The sequence below is a fragment of the Chaetodon auriga genome, chromosome 16, assembly GCF_051107435.1.
Source record: "Chaetodon auriga isolate fChaAug3 chromosome 16, fChaAug3.hap1, whole genome shotgun sequence".
Taxonomy (NCBI): Eukaryota; Metazoa; Chordata; class Actinopteri; order Chaetodontiformes; family Chaetodontidae; genus Chaetodon; species Chaetodon auriga.
In genome coordinates, this window is record NC_135089.1 from 18675080 (window position 1) to 18701016 (window position 25937).

General features: G+C 43.6%; 1 protein-coding gene across 3 annotated transcripts in view; it reads left to right on the forward strand.

Annotated features, from left to right (window-relative positions):
• tlcd4b (TLC domain containing 4b) overlaps window positions 1-25937 on the forward strand; it is a 37561-nt gene that overhangs the window by 821 nt on the left and 10803 nt on the right. Inside the window, exons 1-2 of one of the 3 annotated variants that reach the window (XM_076753002.1) lie at window positions 20811-21168; window positions 24434-24586. In XM_076753002.1, the coding sequence (XP_076609117.1) occupies window positions 24441-24586 (146 nt within the window). In that variant the 5' untranslated portion in view covers window positions 20811-21168; window positions 24434-24440. Of the gene's footprint in view, window positions 1-20810; window positions 21169-21917; window positions 22134-24113; window positions 24587-25937 lie in introns of those variants that run through there. The other 2 variants (XM_076753004.1, XM_076753003.1) reach the window with 2 other exon arrangements.

A 25937-nucleotide genomic window follows, 5' to 3' on the forward strand; every position in this document is an offset into this window, starting at 1 on the left:
GCGAGGCTGATGTGTTTGTGGACGTGCGTCTACTCCAGGCTCTCAGGCCTTCATTTGACATGCTCTTTTATGTTCCTCGGCAATCTTGTGTAAGTTTCGTGTCAGTCTCTATGTGGGCTAAACACTGCACTTAAACTCATCACGTTCGTCAGGCAGGAGCTGCTCTCACACACGGGCTCCCATAATGTGATGTCCTCTTCAACTGATTGGCCTCAGCTCACTTCAATGAAACAAGCTTCCTCCTATAGATGCCCCCTGAGAGTTGTGCAATTCAATAATCAGTGAATTTTCATTTCAGTCTGTATCAATGAATTTATGTATTATATACTGCATTTGGAGCTGTACAATTGGTGGCTTTTGGCAGCTTGTGTGTGTGTTTGTGAGAGTATGTGGCAGCGTGATGTGCCTGTGTATGTGTGTGTGTGTGTGTGCATCTGTGTGCCATAGAGAAAGAACATCAATTTGAATGAGTATGTGTGTGTGTGTGTGTGTCTGTGTGTATATGTGTGTGCGCATGAGCCTCCCTGCCTGCCTCTCAGCGTGCATGTGCTCAGCCCCTCAGGCACGTTGGCAAGCATGAACTCCCTGAACTCAATCCTTGTCCATTAAATTCCTATTGATCAAGCAGCAGAGAGAGACATAAAGTTCCATCTCCTCGGTTTCATGTGGGCTCGGCTCGGAGCTAGCTCTCTGTCTTTTAGGCTCCCTACCCCCTATAAAGAGGAGAGGGGAGGAAAAAGGAGAGGCAAAGAAGAGACGTCGAGGAGGAGGAAATAGGAGAAAAAAAAAAAAGATTGGCTGAAGCCTTGGGAATCCATTAGGAGAGATGGATGAAGAGGGGAAAGAGGAATGAGCTAACAGTTGATTACTAAATTGTACTCAGTGCTCGGGCGCATGTGAGTGCACATGTATATGCGTGTGTGTGTGTGTGTGTGTGTGTGTGTGTGTGTGTGTGTGCATGAATGTGATTGTAAGCGTTTCCTTTTGTGTACATACACATGTCCATTTGTGTGTCCGTGCTTTTGCGCAATGCCCATGCATGTGTGTGTTAGTATGTACTTTGTGTGTGTGTGTGTGTGTGTGTGTGTGTGTGTGTGTGTGTTTGAACAGGGGAGACTTCCATTTAGTAACGCAGCAAAGCGGCACATATCTCTCCAGTGGGAGCTGTCCTTGGTTCTGATCCGTGGCCCTACACTCCTCCTCCTGCTACCCACCACCCACTTCCAACACACACATGTATGTACAAACACACACACACACACCTCACTCCATCCCCAATCATTCCCTTCCTGCCCCCCTCACCCCCCCCCCCCCCCGTGTTGATTGACATCCACATGCTCTCCATTTGGCTCAGTAAGGGCGGTGTGTGTGTGTGTATACATGTGTGCTTTTCAGTTAGTGTGACTGGTGGAGGGTGTTTTTTTCGGGCGGTGCGGGGGAGGGACTGGGCCATCCTCAGAGGGCCTTGAGCAGAGAGGATGCTGGGTAAAAAAAAGAAAAAAAAAGAAGAAGAAGCAAGGAGTGAGAGGAGGAAAAACAAAACATCTGTGTGGTAATTGGGCTCCCCTTAGTATTGTAACGCATACATTGACATCTGTTTGATAATTGGCTACCCTGGCTCCTCGGCGTGTGTCATGCTAAATGCCGGTTTGGTGGAAAAGAAGAGAAAGAAATGAGGAGGGGTGGTGTGTGCGTGCGTGCGTGCGTGCGTGTGTGTCAGGGGTGTTAGTGTGCACATACATTTGTGAATTTGTGTGCATCTATACCAATGGGGGAAGGGATGCTTAGATTTGTTAGTATTGTGAAAGCTCCACAGGTCTCTTGTGCATTTACCGCCATTGTCTCTTTCATGAAAGAAGGCCCTACCTACAGTATGCACGGCTCTGAGCGGAGGTGTGCATGAGTTCACAGCCTGCATTTAGCCCGACAGATCAAAAAATATAAGTGCTAAAGTGTCAAGTGATTGTTTACAGCCTCTTGTGCTCTGCCTCTGGGGTTTGCTAGCGCGGTGATTTGAGCCACAGACCCAGAAGCGATATTAGCTGCTTCCGCAATTTGTTCAGAGCTTTAGAGGGGAGAGGCCGTCAAATTGCATAGATAAATATGTTGAATAATTGATGCGGCGCATAGTGGGGAGCTGTTTGGGAGCACACTAGAGATTGCCGGTGATGCCTGTGCAGCCTCGCAGACAGTCTGTCTGTTTTAGTGTGTTCTATCCTCACAGGGTCTAAACATTACAACGCTTACTCTTATCCTGATACTCTGAGATGTGCGCTCAGATCTGCACAATCAATCCTCAATGTGCAGGTCCAAGCTGTGGGTTTATAAAGGGTTTGTGATCTGAATTTTTACATCATCCTTTAAGTCTCCTCTCCGCAAGAAAGCACTTGTATCAATAGAATTAATGTTTAAAACTCCTTTCGCTGGACCTTTGCGTCATCAGACATGAAGGTTTAAGCTGCTACTTAAAAAAACTAATTCCTAGTAATACCTTATAATACCTACCTATTCTATAATCCCGCAGATCTATACAAGAGTGTCAGAGCTTATAGTAATGGGTGAAGGATTAATTTGGGGATTTCTCTTAGATGACACACGGGAGGTGGTCGACTGAGTCTGAGGAGACCGGCTGGACAGGACGCCAGGACAGTTAAGAGCTGAGATGTTAAGTCCTGCAGGAACTGAGGCGTAAGGGAGTTGCTCTTCCTCGCTCCATCTCCCTCCCTAATGTTGTCTAATGTGAGAGCTTATGGTGAGTGGAAGAGGAAGAAAGAGTTGTAAAGACACAGGGATTTGAGATCTCAGGGTCTCGCAACCACAAGGGTACTATCAGGCTACAACCTCCTGTGAAGAATCCTAACATTTTCAAACCAGCCGTTTTCTGTCTTCCTGCCTTTTCATCCTTTTCTCCACATCCATCTCTTTGAAAAAAAAAAAAAAAAAAAGTGTGGTATTTCACATGCAGAGGTGTTTAGAATAATAGCAGGAATCACTCCTTTCATGTAGTCTCTTTTCAGTGCAGAGGAGCGCACGGCGGTGTTCTCCACCGTTTGATTCCAGGGCCTTGAAGATGCGAGGGCAGAGGGATGTGAAGACTGCTTATCTCTTCCTGACACAGCCAATCATGTCGTAGAATGACAGTCCGAATCCAGATGATACCCCCCCCCCGTCTCTTTTTCTCCCTCACACACAAACACACTCCCTCTTTCTCTCTATCCATTTCTTCTCTTGAAATTACACCCCCCCCCCCCCCCATTCTGTTTCATGACATTTCTCTTATTTCTGTCTCTCCTCAACTGCCTTTTCTTTCTCTCACTCGGATGCTGTCATGTCGCCTTCCTCTGTCCTTTTCCATCTCCCTCGTACACATAAAAACACACATGCATGCGCCGCCTCCGAGTCTGCCTCCTCTTCCTGTTCACTGCCTCCTCCTCTGTATCTTTTCGCTCTGTTTTCTCCTTCCCTTTCTCCTGCTTTCTCTCATGTGTGCAGCATGGGGGCTCGAGCTCGCAGCACTGCGGGGGCAGCCCTCACTCCCTCAGATGTATGCGTGCGACTGTGGCGCTCACTGATAAACACAGGGACAGGGATGGCAAAGCTCACATCTCCCACTTCCTTACTCGCACTCAGTCAGGGGTTCCAAAGCGTTGGGGGCAGAGAAAAAAATCTAAAACTTTATTGCACCCCAGTGTGTGATGACAAAATGACTATTCATGTGAGCGCAGCAGTCCATCACATTCGCTCTCTGCTTTTTCTCTCATTGCTCGCCTGCTGCTGACTGCAGATACAGTTGGTGTGGCAGAAGAAATAGTGAGTAGAGAATATTTACAACACTGGAAAACGACGTCTATAGATGGTTAAAACTCGCAAATGATTTACTCTTCTCCTTTTCTCTCGGCATCCATGAGTAATTTTCCCTACTCCTAAAGCAAATGCAACTTTAATACGTGCATGTAGTGGCTACAGACACCAGCCTTACCTCAGAGAAGATGTGGTTTTTGCCTGGCTTGAAGCTGAATCGAGCTGATTGACAATCGGAAACTATCGATTAATCGTTTCAGTCGCTTTTCAAACAACAATAGTGAAAAATGCCAAACATGTTCCAGTTCCAGCCTCTCAAGTGTGAGGATTTGCTGCTTTTCTTTGTCATCTATCTCGATATTCTAAACGTGTTGTCTCTGGGTTTTTTAGTCAAACGAAAAACAAAGACGTTTTTAGGCGTCACCTTGGGCTCTGGGAGGTTGCAACGGGCGTTTCTTTGCATTTTTTAAAATATTCTCATAGACAATTAACTGATTAATGGAAAAGGTAATGTGCAGATTAATCAATAATACAAATAATCATTAGCTGCAGCCCTAAATCTTTGATGAATCAGTCCCAAAAGAGTTGTGTTCTTTCTCTTTTTCTTGCAGGACCTGGACAGTTTCAGCAGCTTATGAAATCCCCACCCTTCCCTCCAGCTCTCTCCTGCTGTATAGCGTTGAACAGAGAAAGGGGGGGATGGGAGACGAGCGTGAGCGAGAGAGAGAGGAGAGAAGGTGGAGGGGAGTGAGGTGGCGTGACCGTTTGCTCCCGTCTCGACCACGGGTATTCTTGGGTTGATAATACAGATGTCGATGTTATTGCTTGAGAATACGCGTAGCTGAGCGGAAGCCATCATCATCGACAACAAATGGATGTTAGTGCGCACCCTCCTCCGGGCACAAACCTGATGTGAAGAGCATCCATGGTGATGGTAATCCTCTCCTAAAGTCCTGGTCCTGAGACTCGCCCTGTTCCTCCACCCAGCATCCTCTTGGCCTCTGCAGGAAGTAAGATCCTTCCAAGCGTGCATCACACACCTTTTTAGCTCTGATTGTTCATCCGCTTGACAGATGCCCTTATCAGAGTGCGTGGTGAAGAGGGGAATCCAATAAGTGCACATGGTGGAGGGGTAGGGAGATGGAGGTGTGCTGGGGGTTTGGTTGGGGGGGGGGAGGCTGGGCCCCCAATGGCAGGAAGACATGACTCTGCACGACAGGACAGAAGGTCCAGCAGTCGCACTAGCTCCTGTGGCTCGCCGTGTATAAGGTCACAGTCAAAGAGCAAATCCAATATCCAGACAGGCTGGCGGGCAAACAGGCTTGCAGGCAGGTAGGGGCAGAGGCAGGAACGCATTTAGAAAGTCAGAGATAAATCTCAGTCTACTCTCAGCTGTTCTCCAAGCTGCCTGGAGGAGGGGCGGGAAGAGAAGGAGACAGAGTAACAGAGACGGGGACAATAAGACAGACACACTGGTAGCAGCAGTCGAGTACAGTATCAGTGAGGAGACTGTGAGGAAAAGCTGAGTGTGTCCTGTGCTGGAAAGTAACTGAGTACATTTACTTAAGGTCTCTACTTAAATACAGTTTCTTAGGTAAGATATGATAAGATGATCCTTTATTAATCCCACAGTGGACAAGTTTGTAGTGTTACGGCAGCAAAAGGGGATTGTGTAATAGTAAGAAGCAACATTCAGAAAAAAGCAGGATATGACACATAAAGAAACACTATAACGAGTGAAAATGAGTAAAACAAGGAGTGGTTGAGTTCACATTATTGCACATAGGAAATACTTGTATTACATATGTAGCGTACACTGACATAAAACAGTGAGTGAATTTGTCAGTTTTGGTGTGTGTGTGGTCTTGTGGGAGCAGTGTTGATCGTAAAGTCAGAATGCAAGTGACATACACCTTTTATCACCGGGATTTGTTGAACAGAGCTGTACTAGAATGTATGAAGGATCTCTGGGGACGGAAAGCCTGCAAAGTCCTGATGGTAGCAACTCATATTCAGAATAGAAAGGGTGTGATACATCACCGAGGACTCACACAGCAGCGTCATACAGTGTTGTTGTTGACCCGCAATGTTGCTCGACACTTGTCATTTACATGAGTATTTCCATTTTCTGCTGCTTTTGACTTCTAATCCTCTACCTTTCACAGGAAAATACTGTAACTTTACAATATACATGATGCTCAGCGCTAAAATTGTTCCTCTCGTTATTTTAGTCGAGCCCTTAAAGCGGCTACAATCAATGTTTTTGTAATAAATAGTGAAAACAGTGTGACAATATGGAGGAGCTTTTTGCTTTTTGACCCTCAACTTCACTGTGTTAGTTCACTCTCATCGCTCATATAGTGTTGTTTTCAAAGGAAAAGCTCTAAAACCCCACTGTGCACTACCTGTCCAACACCAAACACCACACAGACACACTTAGCAATTAGCTGGTGAACACAGTGGACCATTAAGCAGCTAAAGAGCCACATATTTCCCTCAGGAGCTGGTAGAGACCAAAATCAGAGCGAAAAGAGAGTGAGAATTGGACTAATATTCACCAGGTGACACGAAGACGACACCGAATGAATGATAATAATCCTCCATCAGTGCTGGATGCGTAAATCAGCTGCTGTTAGCGAACAAGTTCACCACATCGACTCGAACCGTGATGATGTGTCAGTGGTGTGTTTAGAACGAGTGTCTGCTGTTCTGAAGGGGCCAAAGAAATCTGTCGTTCCAGGTTTACAGTTTAAATAGCAGTGACATCCAGCCTTTTAGTTTTTGCCATTATAAGATTTTTCCCACCTAAAAAGTCCCCTTTGATACTGACATACTGACATATACAGCAAACATTTAGATACAGTATGAAATATAGGCTATGGCAAAATAAGAAGAAATTAAGCTTTTGTCCACAGCATAGTTATAACAGTGAAATGCTACTTGTACACTGACACATCAATAATAACGAACCCATAATGTATTATCATATAAAATACACATTTAAAGGTACAAGTACTTTTATTTTTGGTACTTCAAGTATATTTTGATGATTTAATACTGTACTTTCATACAAGTAAAATTTGGAATACAGGACTTTTACTTGCTTAGTAATTATTATTACACTGTGGTATTACTACTTTTACTAAAGATTTTACTTTCTGGGTCAAATCACCAATCAAGTCATTGTTTTAAGAGCTGTAATGTTGCTTAAGTCCACTAATAAATTCACTATTCCCTTGGGAAAATATTGTTATGTTTGTGTTTTACTTGCCCCGTCTGTGTTACCTTGTGGGGTGGCCAAAATTGTCAATTTCCCCACACTGGTATAGTTTTCAGGGCACTGGATCATATTAGTGTTATTGTAATGGGGTGTAATAAGATTATTCAAATCCCTCTATTTCACAGTGGGCGAATGTGATGCTGGGGCTCATCCATGTAAAAGGGTCCTTTGACAGAAACTGTGTCTATGTGCTAAACCCTGGAAATTCCCAGCCAAGAGGATTCTCCACGCCACTCCCCAGAGACTCCACTCACATCAGCGCCACTGTCTCTCTGTCATAGTGCACGTGTATGTGTGTATGTCTGTGCATGGGTGCGTGTGCAATTTTTCTGTCTCTTCTTCCACACAGCAATTAAAGATCCAATTGATTTCCCTGCCTACACTGATTACCTGCTTCACTAGTTTGGTTTTTCTATGATAGTATCTGATTAATACTGAGACTATATGCAGGGAGCTGACACAGTAGTATGAATACCTCACATTATGGCCACACAAATGGCCTCAAAAATAGCCATTTATAGAGCTGAAACAATTAATCAATTAACCCGTGAGTCTGTCTACAGAAAATGTGTTGTGATAATCCATTAACTTTTAAATAATTTTTAATAAAAAAACGCAAAAAAACGTGCTTGTTCCAGCCTTTCCAAAGTGAAGATTTCTTGTTTTTTTTTCCTGTCTTTTATAATAGGAAACCGAATTTCTTTGTTGTTTGCACAAACATTTTAAGTCATCTTTCACTCTTAGAACGTGTCAGACATTTTTCAAACAATTTCTCTGACATTATATAATAAATGATTACAAAATATTTGCCAGATTAATCAATAATAAAAATAGGCTGCAGCTATTTATGAATAAAAAAACATTGAATTGCATCGTATTCTACAGGTACTGTGTATATATTGTGTCCATTCCCTGTAGTTTTAGCTGTTCTCGAGACATTTCAGTCAAAAACACAAATGTCAGCTTCATGGGGACACTGAAGGAAAAGTCAGGGGTCATCAGAGTCTATTGGAATCATCTTCAGGGAGCCATGATTTTCTGTACAAAATGTTGTGCCAGTCTTTGTCATTGAGATTTTGAGATATTTCGCAGGATAAGTGAAAGCAGTTGCCGCAACAGGAAAAGTCCAGAGGTCACAAAGTCTCAGGGGTTCATTCTCCTGACGCCATGAATTTTATAGAAATCCATACAATCACTGATGAGCTTTTTCAGTAAAAGCCAACAGTGTCAGCCTGCTGGTCGTGATAGAGCAAGTCAGGGGAAAACCTAGGAGTCATCCTCTGAGGACCATGAATATTTGTACAAAATTTCATCTTTATCTGTCCGGTAGTTGAGACATTTTGGTCTGGACCACAGTGGGCTGACCAACAAACCAGTATTCCCATTCGCATAGCCATTCTCGTACATGCATATCAATATCCAGTATATAAGTAATGATCTGAAGAAAGTAATTCGAGCATCTGTTTCCGCAGAATATTACGTTGTTCCAATGCACAGCTGAACTGCCTACACTGTATATCTACAGTGCCGTATAATCAGTAACACTGCCTACATGCTCAACACTGGAATCACCTATATTTCTTCATTCTTCATTTCCCACAGGGCTGACAATGATGAACATGATTAATCTGCTGTCTTTTCTCTACAATAGCAAGATGCCTCTCAACAGGAATGCAGCGAAACATGGCCGACAAACAGTCCAGCACCGTACATCTATGAGAGAGCTGACATCAAAGCAACCCCTGTCAGAATCAAGCTAGTCAACTGAAGTCTTTTCTCCTCTGCTCTGACCCACCATCCTCTTCCTCACCCATCCTCCTCCCTCTCTCCTCCATCCAAGCTGTCCCCCCTACACTTCTGTCTGTAATAACCACAGCACTAAAGCAAACAGAGACAATAGACTCTGAATGAATAAGTACGTCTTGGATTTGGCCACACAGTGATAGCGGTAATTTCCCCCTCGATGGGTCACTCCATTACAATTACCCTGTAATATTTATCCAGACAAACAAAAGGCCTGATGCCTGCGGGAGTGGCTGCAGGGATCGAATGGATAGATGGATGGAGAGAGAAAGGATGCTGCAGGTATAGGAGGATGGATATGGAGGGGGAGTCGGGGGTGGAGGGATGAGGGAGGAAATCACAGTGCAATAAGAGCCCTCTCATTAGGGCCTGTCTTTATCACTGTGCAGCTCCTATGAGACGTGGCAGATGAGAGGAGGGAACAGAAGGCCAGGAGGAGAGCGGAGCTCAGATTAGGATCCTTATTGCTACGATAATCACTGTTTGTCATCCAATGCGCACGTTTCACACCTGTGGTAAATGCAGATGGGTTAGTTAGTTAGTTAGAGCCAGGGTTTTATCAGTGAGTGTGTGTGTGTGTGTGTGTGTGTGTGTGTGTGTATGTATGTGTGTGCGCATGTATTTGTGTGTTTGCGAAAGGAAAAAAGATAACAGTTCATGTATGCACTATATGTGTGCATGTGAGAGTGAGAGAAAGAGTGTGAGAGGAACAGCGATACAATGTATGTGTGTGTGTGTGTGTGTGTGTGTGTTTGCATATGTGTATATTTCTGGTGCATGGAGGGCGCGCACGTGAACGCAAGTGCAGACGCATTTAGAATGAACAAATAGATAAAGATAGAATTAAATAAATAAGTAACAATCACATGCATTGCTCTCGGTGCCTGGCAACCGGATCTCTCCGTTGCCTTGGAAACAGTTGCTACAGAATGTGAGGTGATTGGCAACCGTGACAACGAGGAGGGAATAACATTTGACCCCGCTTGCTGACGAGGGGGGGGTGGGGGTGGGGGTGGGGGGTGGGGGGTGGCACGGGAGCAGAGGGGAGAAAAAGAGAGATAGAGAGAATAGCAGATAGAAGATGGTATCAGATAGAGCGTATTTAGAAATTCATCCTCTGAAGCTGCTTCACTCTCACTCCTTCCTCAACACACACAATCTCTTCCCCCTGGCTCACACACACACACACGCACACACACACTCTCATTCTCACTGATACTGTAACACCATGCATTCAGACACACACGCACGCACGCACACGCTTGATGCTTTAACATACCAGTAGTCGTGCCAGCCCAAACTCACACTCTGCCACCCACCACAATAGCACACACACACACACACACACACACACTCAGTTGTCTTAAGGACTCAGCACATTACACACTAAATATACTCTCCCTCTATCATGTCAAATCTGCACAGGGCGTGTTTGAAATTGCATTAAGGTGTGTCTGCATGCGAGTGCGATTGTGTGTTGGCTTCATGAGTGTTGTTCAGCGCCATACACACACTTAAGCACAAATATGACCACACACACCACAGAGTATAGAAACATATTAATCAGAGAGGCATTGTTTTGCTCCTAAAGCTACACTATGGGAAACAGAAGGCAGTGTGAAATCACAGCCGGCTCCAGTGCCAAGAGGAGAACCTCTCTCTCTTCCCTCTCTATCTTTCCTCCTCCTCTATTTCCCATCCGATTGCACTTTCCGTCTTTCTATCCCTCTCTTCACTCTTCCCCTCTCTCTGCCTGGCTAAACTAATAAGGGTGTGATTAATGGTCTGCTAATTGCTGTAATCTCAGTTAATTAGAGTGGAGATTCTTCAGTGGTGGAGTGCTTAGGGAGAGATGCATGTTGCACTGATCTGGAGGTACAGAACTGGCAACACTCCACGTAGACAGAAAAAGAGACGTACTCGCTGGCACACTGAATAGTGGAGTACAGTTGTACTATCTCACTCCAAGGCTCCCTTTTTACTCATCCAGGCACAAATGGTGGCTTTGAAACAGTGGACAGAGGGATCAGAGATTTCGGTGTCTAACGTGTGTGTGCCGCTGAACGCTAATGTTCTGTATTGTGTTTGACCGTTTGTTGGGTCATCGTAGAAATCATCTTGATTCTCTGAACTCCCTCATGTCTCTATTAGGGCTGCAAACAACGATTGTTTTAATTATCAATGAACCTGCCTATTGTTTTCTGTCAATTAAGGAGTTGTTTGCTCGAGGAAATGTCAGAAAAATGTCCATCACATCCTCTCAGAGCCCAAAGGGGCGACTTCGTATCACTTGTTTTGTCTGACTAACAGTCCAAAACTGTTAGTCCAAAGCAAATATTTAATACTGTAGATTTTTCAATGTCTTTTCAGAAGCTCCAACCAGTGAATTTAAGGTGTTCTTGCTTAAATTGACTCAAGGATCAACTATCAAAATCATTAGCAAATTAATTTTCTGTTAACCGGCTAATTGATTATTCAATTAATAGTTTCAGCTCTGGTCTCTATTAGTCCTTTTTTATTTTTTATTTTATTTTTTTCATTTAAAAGAAATCAGCATTTTTGACTAATTCGTATCGTCTGAAGTCATAATAAGGTGTGACTTTTTTTCTGCTTATTATTGGTAAATATTCTTATGAATTAGCAGTTTTACAATTCAGATTTTGGGGTGAGTGTTTTGTCTCATTTGTCTCATTCATCTCATGCTGTTTGTAAAACTGTAGCAGCTTTTCACAGTGAGTCTTATTGAGGTTTCGCTCCTGAACCCCTCACTGAAAGAACAACTGCAGTATCTCAAACCGATATAGTTGGCTGGTTTTGGGTGCAGCCGCTTTGGTTATGCACAGTGATGTTGTTAAAGAAGCTGAGATTGTCTTGGAAGCGGTTGCTGACTATGGGCCCCTCGACATATTTCGAAATGCATCTTTATGACTTTTTCTGACCCCCTCCCCTCGTCCGTCTCCTTCTACTAATTTTTGTACAGTCACTGAATTCAATAAAATAAAAATAGTGGTTTATATATATATATGCATTTGATGTTTTTCCTTGTATGTGTGCCTCCTTCTTGGGCCGTCAACTCATTTTTTGGTAGGAACTCAACCCCAAATTAATAACCTCCTCAGCTGCCATCTTTATAAATTCTCACAAAACGATTTAATATTTTAAAACTCTAGTTAAGATTCCAAGGTGAAATATGACTAATACCGTGGAAGTATGTCTAAAATGATGCATAAGGCATCTACAGCTTTCTGTGTGAGGTTTAGGTGCTGATGCCTTGGGTTTCAACCTTTAAATATTTCACTCAAATATATTTGGTGGTGCACTGGAACGAGGAGATCCAGAATGTACAGGATCTGTGAGATTATGCAGTTTGGAAAGAAAAGCTCTATATTTACTTAGATTGAAGGGGAATATTAGGAGACTGTGAGTTCATCTGGTTCGTGTACAACACCAACTATTTTTATGGGGATTGCTGCTATGAGTGAGAGTCATTGCAGGATATCATTTGTGGTGTTTAAAAGTAAGCACAGTGTATCTTAAATGGATATTTCTTTAAAAGTCTTTGCTGCATTTTGGAAAGGTATGCTTCAAAATCTTTCTTCTGAAGCAAAGTCTTTGACCCACATACACTGGCTACAGTGCCTGGTGTGTCTTTCTGGGTGTGTTTTTAACTGAGAGGTGTGAAGACTGGAGCCCCAGCCCTGAGGATATACATGTACCCAGTGTCACATGCACACACAAGAGCAAACACACAAGGATTCTCACTCGCGCACAGACACACACGTGTGCACGCTCTGATAAGCATAGCCGGTCTCACACGTACACACCGGGCAGATGTGGCAGTGTGGATGCACATGTAGCCAGTGTCTCGCCTCTAACAGTGAGGTGGGCTCCAGGTAACCTGGAGTGACAGCTAAGTGTCTGCAGGACGCTGTCCAGACGTGTGAGGAGCGGGACAGCTGGACTGCCTCCCAGATGTGGCAGGATTCGTCAAACACACACCCACAAACACGCAGGCGCACACACCAGATGTGGCAGCAGGAGTCATAACACAGAAGACCCCAGCTGTTCACATGTCAAGAGAAAGGAGAACTAGCTCTTCTTGTCTGATGGCGCCCGTCAAACTTCCTGGCACGGAGGACAAGTGGGGTTAAATCATACTGACAATAGTTGCCGGTCTGGGTAAATAATGACAGGTGCATATGAATTTGTTGCATATCTGTGCATGTTTTGTTTACTCGTGAATAGCTTTTCTCCTGCATTTTGTTACTTGTTACAGTAGTTAGTTTAGTTGTGTGGGTGTAGAGTGGAATAGATTGCGCACGGCACCGCACAAACTTATGGCACCCTTCTTCCCCCCCTCCCTTTCTGACGCCTCCACACACCCCCACACACATACTGGGACCTGGCATAGGCTGCTCTGCTACCCGTTGGAGTCTAACTGCTTTACATTAGTACCACCAACATTATGTAATGTGGTATAAAGCTACATGTTAAAATTCAGCCTTGCAGGAGATGGGTCCTGTCCGGCGGGATTTGGAAGTTTCAGTATTATTTGCTCACTCTTCCTCTCCACTTTCTAATAAATACAGGTCATTGTTTAGAGTATTGCACTGATGTAACAGCCATTGAATGAGAAGGAAAGCTACCCCTCTCTGGGCCCTCTGAGCTACAGTTCCTGGAAGACAGTATCAAGCATGCCATCTTGTGTTCATTATCAGAATAACAACAACTCCAAATCAATTGATGACGGGAAATTGCAGTCACGCTATAATCACACTGTGTTCTCATCACTTCTTAATGTGTGATTACTGCACAGTCACGCTGCTGTTCTTAGGAACTGTGCAAAAATTATCAGGGGGAAGGTGTGGTCACAAAAGGGGAGGTGGATTAGAAATTTTAATTTTTGCTGAAGGGGGTGTAGTTTGGGCTTTTTGAGGGGGCAGCAGGGGAGGGGTTTTTCTTTCTTTATCCATATTATATTTTAATTGAGCCCATAGTAACATCACAAAGATGGCTTTCCTGTGTGTCATGATATTCCTGCTCTGTGTGCACATTTTCAGTCCATGGACGATTTGAACAGCATCAGTTCTTTCACAGATGCAACCGAGACACTTTCTGAAGGAACTCAACACATTTACATGACTCTAAAATGTTGATGGTAGGGTTGATTTTCCTGAGTGAAAAAAAAATATGAATAATGAGGAGCATGGTTGTGCTTTTCAAAAAAGGAAACATAAGATTCAGCCCCTCTTTCCACACCAGTAATTTCTACACAGTCCCTTATTCTTTCAGACATCTTCTTTGTTCTTCCACGTGCTTTGAGGAGGAATATTAAACTCCAGCTTTGGGAGAAAATGATTTTATGCTCATTCTCTGCAGCCTGTATAGATTTTCAGTTTTTCTCATAAATTCGGAGAAGTGATAAGTGTGTCTCACATCTCAAATACTATACATGCAAACACAATCATAGCTTGCACACAGGTTCCCTACTGGACACCTGCTCCTCAAGCTCAACCGGATATCAATAGTTCCACTAATGAGACAGCACTTTATATCCAAAACATTCTCATGTTTCATCCTTCAGGATTCTCCTAACCCAAAAAATAATCTATTCATCTGAAACAGCTTTAGATTTTTTACATTTAAATTCAAATAGTTAGGGATGTGTACATTGTAGCCGTTGACTTTTAAACTTCAAAAATGTAAAAAAATAAATTGTACCTCTCCTTAATTTAAACCCAATCATTTATTACCTCATGCCAAATAGCTTTGTCAATACATGCTCTGAACAGCAGCGGCTGGCAGCAATCACACACATTTTCTCCAGAAAATGCACCTTCCAGTTAATAATAGGCTCCTCTGCAGAGATGCTGTAGCGGACTGTTCATTCAGAAAATGCTAAGTCAACTTTATTATCATGTATAAGGCGATGAAAAACACCATAAAACACAGACACCTCTCCCACTGCTGTACATTACAACTGAACTCAAGACAAATTTAAATTGCATGTTTATTTGTTTGAATAATAGCTGTTTTGGACTCACTACCTGCATTAAAGTACTAATTAGTCTCCTCCTGAGATAATTAAATATTGTGTGCCTTGGTAAGTTCAAACATTACTCACAGGGCCCAAGGGAGGTTAATAATTACTGTAATTGACTAAAGACAGCAGCATAATGATTTATTCTGGCGAGTGTTTTCTTGGGATTACAACTCATGTTATTGTTTAATAAGAGCCCCGTTCGAAACTCTGCCCATAAAATGGTGAGCAGAGGAAGAACACGGCATTAATATATTAATGCAATACATGAATGCAATTTGCATTATGCTCTCACACTAATGAAGATGCGTACGTGTTCCTGCACATGAATGTATACTCTTGCATGTGCAGGTGTGTGCATACAAGAAACTGTGTGTACATGTGCGGTGAATGTGCATTCTTGCCGTAACACCACCGCACGCTGAATGTCTGGTCACGTGTCCTGAGCGCAGATGTTGGACATATAGTCATGCCAATATGGATATGGAACAAATATTATTTTTAAGTTCATGGATAGTACAAATAGAGCTAATTCATCAGTAAAATGCTCAATATTTTCATCTTCCTGCTTCAGTATTTTCTCCTCTTTTAGTATGTTCCACCGTGTCAGATGTAGTTTTCAGTAAACCGTCATCACTTTTTTTCCACAGGGCTTTATGTGTGCTATCCAGATAATTTCATTATCCTTTGTGGCCTTCTCCCAGTGCTTGATTGTGTTTTATAGGTTATCTGAGAAAAGATCCAATCAAGGCTCCAAATGTCCCTGACCTCGGGGCAGAGCCGTTGACATTTCCTGTGCGTCTGGAGCTCCGACTCATGACTGCATCTTTTCCACTGAAAAAAGACAGCGACTGCTGCTCTGCTTTTGCCCATGTGTCTACTGCAACAAAGACTCTGGTTATTTAACCCTGTTACATCAGAACCCGCATCCAAATCATGTTAATTCCCAAGTATCTTTCTACTGTATGTGAGTTTCACAGTGCAGGTTAAAGAGTCACGTACAGAAACAGCTTTTATACAGAAACGCAGCCCAGGGCCATAGCTCGGATTTTGGAAATTCTGAGGTCATTAGTTCAGTCCCTCAAATACAACCACCAACTCCCATCCCATAAAATATTTTGACGAATTACAAAAAAGAAGTTGTGCAAAAATAAATGTGTTATTTAGATTTTTCACATCGTCATTATTTATTTAGGGCTTGCATTATTCTGCACACTACCTGTAATAAAACCCTTTAATTATTTTCTGGCCCAAAGCAGTCAAATTTAAATATAGGCCTCTTAGTCTAGTCTTGAAATACTGTGATCAGCCTATAAAATACTCATCATGTATTCACTTCTAACAGCACAAAACAAAAGGCAGATGAGGACTCGTCAGTGCGTCTGGTGAATGTAACGCTGTCTCACATAACAAGTCTGGCTCTGGTTGCTGACAGAAGGCCTCATAAGTAACACTAGTTAGACTATTGTAGGTAGTAAGTTAGTTAGCTGGCATGTTAATGTTTGCAGTCTATGTGCACCATCTCTACATGTGGAGAAATGAAAACTTCACAGGTCTACTGTAGCTGCATTATGGTTGCAAAGTCGTGACTGGAAACCGCTGTTCTAGGGGTGGGTGTTATCGAACGAGCAGAAAAATAAAGGTGGCTTAGGGCCTGATAAACTCTCGTTTAGCTGATATGTTGACCTGGTTGACCAGTTTTTCCAGTGAGACTCTGCCGATGTTTGCTCACGTCACTGAATCTTCTCCTCCTGCTCAAACAAGTGTTTTACTAGTTTACCTCACCAAGGTCAAAGATTAAACCATAGTTGATCCGTCCCAGAGTGTTGCTGTTTTAACTTTATGTGTAAATGTGTGTGTGTGTGTGTGTGTGTGTGTGTGTGTGTGTGTGTGCGCGCGCGCTTCTGTGCTCAGCATATGGACATCCACTGCAGGGATACTGTAAATCAATTACCTCTTTGTCCTGGGCTACAAGCCAACCACCTTTCTCCTTGTAGCAAATGCCCTCAAGGTTGAAAAAAACAAAAAAACCCACTTCACACAGACTTTATGCTTCGTCTAAACAGAACCAACAGAGATGGCACTGACCCAGAGACTCAGCTGGCCTGCAGATTTCTACACTGCCCTGCTGTGGCCTGCCCTTCGTTCTGTCTTACACCTCGATGAGAGCGGCCCTCTGGCCTGCAGCGAGATTAAGTAGCCTGCTGTATTAAATTACTCTGCTAATACAATAAACAGTGTCGTTGTTGTCCTCATTATCATCATCATTACAGGTTAATTACAGTAAGCCATCAGGGACATGAAATTTCCATGCTTGAAAATGTAAATTAAGGATTTGTTTAGTGAGTCTGACTAAATTAATTAAATCAAGCGGGTAAGCTTTCGAAAACTCTTCAGAGAGTTCAGTAGAGAGATTTCCTGCTTTTGTTGGTTGATTATTAATTCATTTCGAGGTTCAAGGTTCAGCTTTATGGTGATCATACAATACAGGATTGCTTAATGACAGAAAATGTATAAATGTATATAATATATCTAAATTTGAACAGAATAAAACAAGCATAAAATATAAGAGTATATAAAGTATATAGTACATAAAAGTAACACTAAGGAAAGGAATGAAAAGGAAAACTATATTTACAAAGAAGATATGTAATTAAGTATTTACATAGAAAACAAATACACAGAAATATGTATATCATTTACAATATCTGTGTCATATGAGTAATATTAAGTAATATAAGTTATATGACGCAATGGGAATGAGTGCAAAAGTTAGTGGTGTGGAAATGAGAGAAAACCAGCATAACAAGTTCTGTTTGAAAAAAACAATTATCAGAGAGTCATTTATTTACAGTGTGGAGGATAAGGTGTGTTTGAGGAGCCTGACAGCCCGAGGGGAGAAGCTGTGGTAGCTCTGATGTTCAGTCAGGCTGCTTTCTATTGCTCCTCTGTAAAAGTTAATAAGAACTTGGCACAGAAATTCATAAGTGTCCTTAAGAGAGCTGAGCTTTCTTTACGAGGATGGAGATGTTTGATGTCCATGATTCTCTGCGATGTTTGTGATGATTCCCAGGAACCGAAAATTGTTCACCTGCTCCACTTCAGCTCCACTGATGTAGACAGGTGTGTGTGTGTGTGTGTGTGTGTGTGTGTGTGTGTGTGTGTGTGTGTGTGTGTGTGTGTGCGCGCGTCTGTCTTCTTTCATTTTGTACCTGCATGTCAATTTGGCATTAAAGTGGAGTAAAGAATTATATTCCAATTCATTTCACATGCAGTCATGAGTCATCAAAACTCTGTACTTTTCCTTCACATTCACAGAGAACATACAACACGAGTGTGAAGGACACATGGAAAATGGATGCAATCATGTGACATGATGAAAGTCAAGGAATAGCTGAACATTTTTGGAAATATGCTTATTGATTTCATGCCAAGGTTTCGATGAGAAGCTCGATGCTGTGCTCATACGATAAATTTGAAGCTACAGTCAGCAGCTGATTAGCTTAGCTTGGCACGAAGACTGGAAAGAGGAAAACAGCAGGCCTGCCTCTGTCCGAAGGTGTTCTTTCAGCATGCATTTTAAAGTGTCTGTTCACCCAAATTACAAAAGCTATATTTTTGGTTTAAAGCAACAGATTCAAGGCACTTTACAATCCAATGCACCAGAGAAACCAAGCACACCAGCCCCTGCGTGCACGCTTGCTCCTGTCATATTATCTGACATTACTTGAATGAATTATTTTCCCCACCCCTCTTTAGTTCTCTATGATTGGCATCTGATCTGCTCTAGTTAGCAGCTGATGTTTAGTAAATGTGCGAGGCTCTTCAGTGTTTGAAGAAGGATTTGACACATCCTGTCTCAAAACACTCTTTCAATCGACACGAATATCATTTATCCATGCCAGCGTGCTTTCTCACACACTCGCTCTCTCAGTCAGTTTTATTTGCTCTCAAGGCTGGAAAGGAAATATTAAAGAAATGTAAAGTTTCCTTTGAAAATCTAATTCTCTTTAAATTTGTATTGGATTGTATCAGGATCTAATTTTAATAGTTCGAATGGTGTCTCCCACCGCACGTTCGCTTCTTATGTTGCATCCGGTTGCACTGCTAGCTTCATCTACAGTGTCTGTCTCAAACAATCTCTCACTCAGTGTGCACTCCGCTCTTGTGCCTGACTCACTCACTTTTTTAATACCGTGGGCTACGATCCAGTTCTCACTCTGCCTTTCTTTGTAAAACCAGTACCTTTGTAACTATCTTTTCAATGTTTGCCATTGTGTCTGTTTTAACCTTGCACAGTGGTACTATTGGGCTCTTGGTCCCACACAATGTGAGCCCAAGACTACCCAGCAAACAAGCACAATTTATAAAAACTAGAGATTTCCATAAAGACTGTAAGAAAAACATTCCTCTCTGTGTGTGCACATGTGTGTGTGTGCGTGTGTGTGTGTGTGTGTGTGTGTGTGTGTGTGTGTGTGTGTGTGTGTGTGTGTGTGTGTGTTTGGTGGACGAGTATTACTCATGTTGTGGGGACATAAATCTGTTTACACAGTCACAGTGTGGGGACTTGCCTTCCTTATGGTGGCAAAATGCCAGTATCAGTAGTGTAAATGATTCCAGTTTAAGGTGAGGACCTGGGTTGACCTCAGGTTTAGGTTCAGGTTAAGGTTAGGTTTAGGCTTAGGGGTAGTAGTATGAAATGTTCCCAAAAGTGAAGGAAACACGACTGTGTGCATGTGCGTGTGCGTGCGTGTCTGTGGTGGAACCAGACAGACAACCTTGACTCAACGTATCACTCTGCAAAGTGACTCAGAAGCTGACAGAACAAAGAGGTCAGACAGCTGCCACGACAGAGAACAGCCCACTCCAGAATAAAGACAACTTATTAGCAGGCTGTAATGAACCCCAGGTCCACTTTCTCAGCGCTCTGACAGTGCAGCATACAAGGATCTGCATCTGATTCCTCTGGCCTCACTGTGTGAAGGTTACATAAACGCATGTGTTTTCCTCCAGGTGTGCCTGTTTCCTCCAGCAGTGCATTCCAAAGTCTATTTGCACCCGCAGGTGTTCCCCTGTCGTCTGTATAGTATGCTGCGATAGGTGATATCCGGTTTTATCTATATCTGCCATGTCAGTCGAGACAAAATGATAACTTCCTCATGATGTTATAAATCTCTATGATCTCTATGTGGTCATTCTGTGCGCTGCAGGACCAGAGGGTTTAACCGATTTGTTAAGGACTGGACCACTGTGAGCTCACACCTTGAAACTATTTGTTTCGTCTGAGACTCCAAAACCCAGAGATAATCAGTTTATAATGGAGGCCTGAAATGAAGAAAAGCAGTGAATCCTCTCAAAAGACTTGAACCAGAGAGTGTTTATTAATTTTCTGTCCATCAGATAATTGACTAACCTTTCACCGTCACTTTTTTGAAGATATGCTATGAAGTTATTTGGAATCATATTGTGGGTTGTTTTTTTCTTTTTCTTTTTTTTCACATTTCAGCGTGCCAGAGGTTATCAGTCTTTGCTTATGACATGATACCAATTATCATATTCAGACCTTGACAAGAGACTACATCCTGAGCTGGCCAGAGTTCACGAGGCGTATACATATTCCAGCTGTGGGGTTGTCTGGTGATGCATCTGAAGTGCAGATTGATTTTAAATAAATGGAAACCACCGGATGGACAGTAGAAAGGTACATCCAAGTTTCTAAGACACTGACGAGCTGCAATCATAAAAAGCTGTTTATATTAATGGTGTCCGTGCTGGTGCGGCGCTTCAAGCCTCCACCGTCTCTCCTACTTCAAGTCATCATCAGTCGTAACGTGATGTGGCCTTTGTTCCTCGTGGGTGTAGCCTCAGCCGAGGGCGGGCGTGTGCACGAGTGGGTGGGTACGTGCCAACGTCACCGGTTGGTCCTTACTGTCAATGCCAAAATAAAACGAGTAAAAAACTTTCCTGTCGCACTCGTAAGTCGAAACACATGGCAGCGAGGAAGCGAGGCTGCGAGAAAAGCCGTTTTTCTCCGGGCTGTAATGGTTGTTGGGACACGGCGTTGTTTGCGTAGCGGAGGAGGCTCTTTTTTTGTCTCTTTCTTTCCGGGGGTCGCACAGCCGGAGCCAGCGGGCTGTATCGCTTTAGCCGACTTGCTAGCTAACGTCAAGTTATAAGAAAGTGGAGAAGACGGCGACTAAACGGGAGCTTATCCGCCTACACAGACCTATGCGACGGATAGCAGGTAACGGGGCTCCCTGTACGACTTCCACCACAGCAAAATATAATGTAGACCGAAGCAAGCTGTGTTTGTCTGACACTGTTTAGACCCGTTTGGCCGTACAAAATCTTGGGACTGCAACAGCTCTGTGCCTGTCTTGCCTTGTCGGTGGCGGCGGCAGCAACAACGGCGTACGTAGCCGTCCTTTCAGTGTGAGCCAACAACTTTGCTCCAGAAAACCACGGGGCTGCGTCTTGGCCGCCGGGTGCGACTGCTAGTCACAACTCGTTCAGCACTTGCCTGGTTTGTATTGTAAAACTGTGTTTCCTGGTGACAGTGTGGCCGATAGGTACGGCACTGACTCGTTGCTCGCCATTCCCACTAAGTTAACTGTCTGCAGTGCTTCACTGTGCGTATGCACCGACTGCAAAGCATGATCACAAAGGACTTCTCATGGAGATGTAGCCAGTTCCTGGTACATATACCCTTTGCTGTGGACTGCCCACGCCAGTTGCTGTTGTGCAGGGTGCACAACACTTCAAATCACAGAGGAGTGCGTCCACTTAGAGTCAGCCTCTGTATGCTAAAAGCAAACATCTCAATGAGCTTAAAACGACAAGAATCGCCGGTGAAGTATCAGTATTCATGTCGTGATCCAACCTGCCAGCAGAGATTGGTGTGATCAGGCTGGCCAAGGATTGTGCCTTCAGAGCAGCTACAGAGCGAGTCAAACCCACTGGTCTTGTGTAGCAATGCGGGAGACAGAGGCCGGTTTAGATTTCCAGAGGAACAGGGGAAATTGAACCGCTATTATTTATGTTTGGTCGATATGTCACGGGGTCATGGTTTGCTGACAGCAGCAGGATTGGCCAGCGGAACAAGGTCAAACGTGGACGCCGGAGCACCTCTCCTGTCCGGCCTGTCAGCCGCAGTGAGGAGGCTGTGTTATGCTGCTTCTTCCCATGGGGCAGTGTGAACCAGCCTGTCAGGTGAAGAATGCCAATGAATTATTCAGGCACATGCTGCATATGATCAGCGTGGCCCTGGAATGTGCATAGCTGCTTCTGGGGACAATAAGAGGCTCTCAGTGCGGTGCGGCTCCACCGAAAAGACACAGTTGCCTGTCCCAGCTTCCCTGTTGGACATGCCTCCTCCTAATTCTGGTGAATGGAGCAGTGGCAGGCTCAGTGGAATAGGAGTTGCACTTCTTACAGCTGCTTTGATTTGTTAGAAACATGTACTTGGAAGTTGTCATCCTGTCTGCTTTGATCCATTTTGAAGTTTATTCTGCAGATGTTTGTCAAGCTCAAGTGGAAAATTGTTCTGAAGATTGCCTCTGGTGGCTCTGAGCAAAGCTGTAATCTTCATGGCAGTATTTAAATTGATGGGTTTTGCTTGTGGCACTTTGTCTTGTGGTGCTTTCTTCTCCTCAGTCGCTTGTTCCTGAGCCTTGTTTCCTTGTATTTGACGTAACAGCACGCACACATGACATGGGACATTTTTGAGTAAAAATAGAACTTGATGAAGGCGACATGCCTGAAGTGTCATGAGCTTCCCAGAGGCTAAATTACCTAATTTACTTTGCAAAGAGAATGCCATCACAAATATATATATATATACACACATAGTGTGTGTGTGTATAGCTAGGTTTCTACCTTGTCTCGCAGTAATCTATACCTTGCACAATCCTAATTTTCAGCTCTCCAGGAATAAGTGTTTTTAAATGGATTGCATCATTTCTGTGGTTTCATCAGAATTCAGGTGCATTTGTCAGGACAGAGTCCAAACTAGCATAGACTCAGGATGTTGTGCAATAGCTGATGATACTAAAGAGCAAAGGAGAAGTCAGGATGAGGATTCACTGCAGCACCGAGTCTTTCCTATGAACTTTTTAATTTTCTGTTTTTTCTCTCGTGGGTGTTGCAGGTATATGGACACTTCTGCTGTAACTGCAGTTGTAATAGGTGGAAAGGGGATTTTTGTGTGCACCAAAACAGACATGGAAATGAGGAACGCTTACAAGCTGCCGGCGATGTCACAATCTCTAGTTCTCAGTCCAAGTTTAGGCTACAGATTGCGAGGACTACTGTACTTGGTCCTGGGAATGAGGCCAATGTGCTGTTGATGCTCCGACCCGACCATGAGACATCCGTTGGCTTAGGACAGAGTCAGAATTTTTTGTTCTGCAATGTAAGCAGCTCAGAAAACCGATAAGATTACAGTCCAAGCTGTAAGGTCAATCTACAGTGAATGGAAAAAGGACTTTGTGCACTCAAAGATGAATTACCTCCCTTTTCATGAAATTGTGCCTGAAAAAGACCATTTGAACAAATGGATTTTGCTGCTTTTGCAAACACGGTGCTGTTTCAATCCATGTCCACTGATTGTGTGTGAATTGAAAAGACAGGCCTGTAGTTTGTTGACCCTAGTCAAAGTAAACACATCTCTTCCGTTGGTGTGTGTACACAGTGTATGTGCATGTGGTTGCAGTCAGTAGCTTGCATGTCTACGTCCAGCGTGTGTTAGTCCTCTCTTAATTTCAGTTTGTATTGGTCCACCACTTCAGCTCCTCTGCCTCTGGCTAATACGACCAGCACTGATGACGCTTACATCTGTAAGATAAATCAGAGTGTCAGCAATAAGGAAACAGAATATAAGAACGATTTGGGCAACATAAAGAGCATTGTCGAAGTAACATACAGCCTAAAAACGTGTTCAGCGCCTCATGAGCTGAACCCGTTCATTGTAACAATCCTCTTTTCTTTCCTCACTCAGCCTTTGTTTTCTTCTCAGGGGTTTTTGGTGTGTCCTAAACAACTCACTGTAATCCCCTTGCAAAATATGCATAATAATGCAGACCGTTATTCCAAATCTAAATGCTATGCTATGCACTCTGTTCACGACACCCAATAACTTTTTATTCTGTTTTTACCACTCTATATTTTTCCCTCTGTTGCCCTTAACGTTAGTGCCCTCTTGCACCTTTCCTCTTCTCTCCCCCTCTATGAACTGCCCTGCCTGTCTGAAGCTCTCATGTCACTTGTATTAGACAGCCCATGTTTTCAGTTTCTGTTTTTTCCCTCCTGTCTCTTTCCCTTTCTTCCTTTCTTTGTCCTGGATGAACCACACAGGGTGCCACTTCACCCTCTCACCACCGCCGCCGCCTCAGTGTCTCCTCCGGCATTGCCCAGGATGACTGACAGTCATCGATTGAACCTTTCCATGTGTGTCACCCTCTCTGTATCCTGCCCCCAACCCTCCCATTCTGTCTCGCCCCTGGTGTGTTTAGGTGAGTGATGGAGACGAGAGAGTTGACCGTGGTAGCCGGCAGCTTCGTGGGTTTCCAGCTACTCTTCTCGGTGGCCAGCCCGCGGCTCTCCTCTGCCATCACACCAGGTTATGGACGGCTGCCTTCCACCAAGCTCACAGAGTGGAACTCCAGGTGTGTAACAGGAACCCACTACTCTCCTGCTGTAGGCAGACCTTTTCTCAAATGTGTCTAACCTGTAAATGCTCTGGCAGGGACCATGTGGAAAGCAAAGCTGGACGTTTTTGTTTTTTGTTAGTACGAGTTCATCGTATCTTTCATCTCAGCTCTCTGCCAAGGGTTGTCATGTTTTTATGTGTGATTGGTTGCATGACAAAGATAACCAGCCAACCCAGCCTGAAAAATCAGTCAGCACATTTGAAGAGTTTGTAGTTTGACAGTTAGGGAAATACTGGCTCTGTCTGCAGGCGAGAAAATCCACTGAATTGTTTTTTTGTTTCTTTTTTTTTTGTTGTTAAAAATTAGATATGAAGTGTGAACTAGTGAGCTTTTGAGGTGCTGGTAGGTGGATTTTGTTACCTGCAGACAGAGCCAGGCTTGCTGTTTCCCCATTTGGATGTTAGGGAGTCAAGGTCACTAAATGTGACCGTAATGTTGAATACAAAACCCTCTGATGCTCTGTGTGCTCATTGGTCTTTTGGGGATCGAGGTGTTGAAGCTCTAAAACAAAATATAATACAATATCTGAAAATGTGCACAGGAATACAGACTTGAGTGAAAGCACACTTACTGGCATTTTGTCGTTTCACTTAATTTCTTTGTATTTACTGTTTCTGTGATGCAGCTGTATTAGGGTGGACCTTGATGTGATTCAGGCCAACTCATCTCCGTTCCACTCAAAGAGCCCTTTTCCATACACGTGCGCTGGCATGGCTTGACTTCGTTTCACTCAATGCATCAGCCCAGCGCGGCAGGGATTTGCATTTACATTACAACAGGGCTACCTGCTTGAAGGGGTGTCTGTAACTGACCATGCGCTTGCCTTGAGTTGGAGACATTTAAAATCAGCACCCTCTTTAGCACTGTTTACCACTGTGCTGTGCAACGGTTTTGATAGTCAGCTGCTTCTCATCCTGGATTTTCAGGCTGTCTAACCGCTAATTGCTTGAAAAACAAAGATGGAATGATTGAAACTGACGAAGTATCTTCTATGTCTGGCACTAGCAGTGGAGGTTATTTAAACAAGTCGCAAAATCGTCCCTGAATCACGACAAAGCCCATTTCACGTCACCGCAACCGTCTTTGAGGAAACGCAAATGAATGTAGCATAGTTTGACTCGATGCGGCTAAAAGTGCCAATGGAAAAACCCAAAAGTACAGCTGTGATGTGAACGGCTGGTGGAACACAGAGCAGTTTTAAGCAGAAACCTCCGGGGTGAAGTTCAGAGGGCAATCACTCGTAGTTACATAACATCTCTCACTCACTCTATGTTATTGGCTATTAATGGCTGTCTCTTTTGCTGTC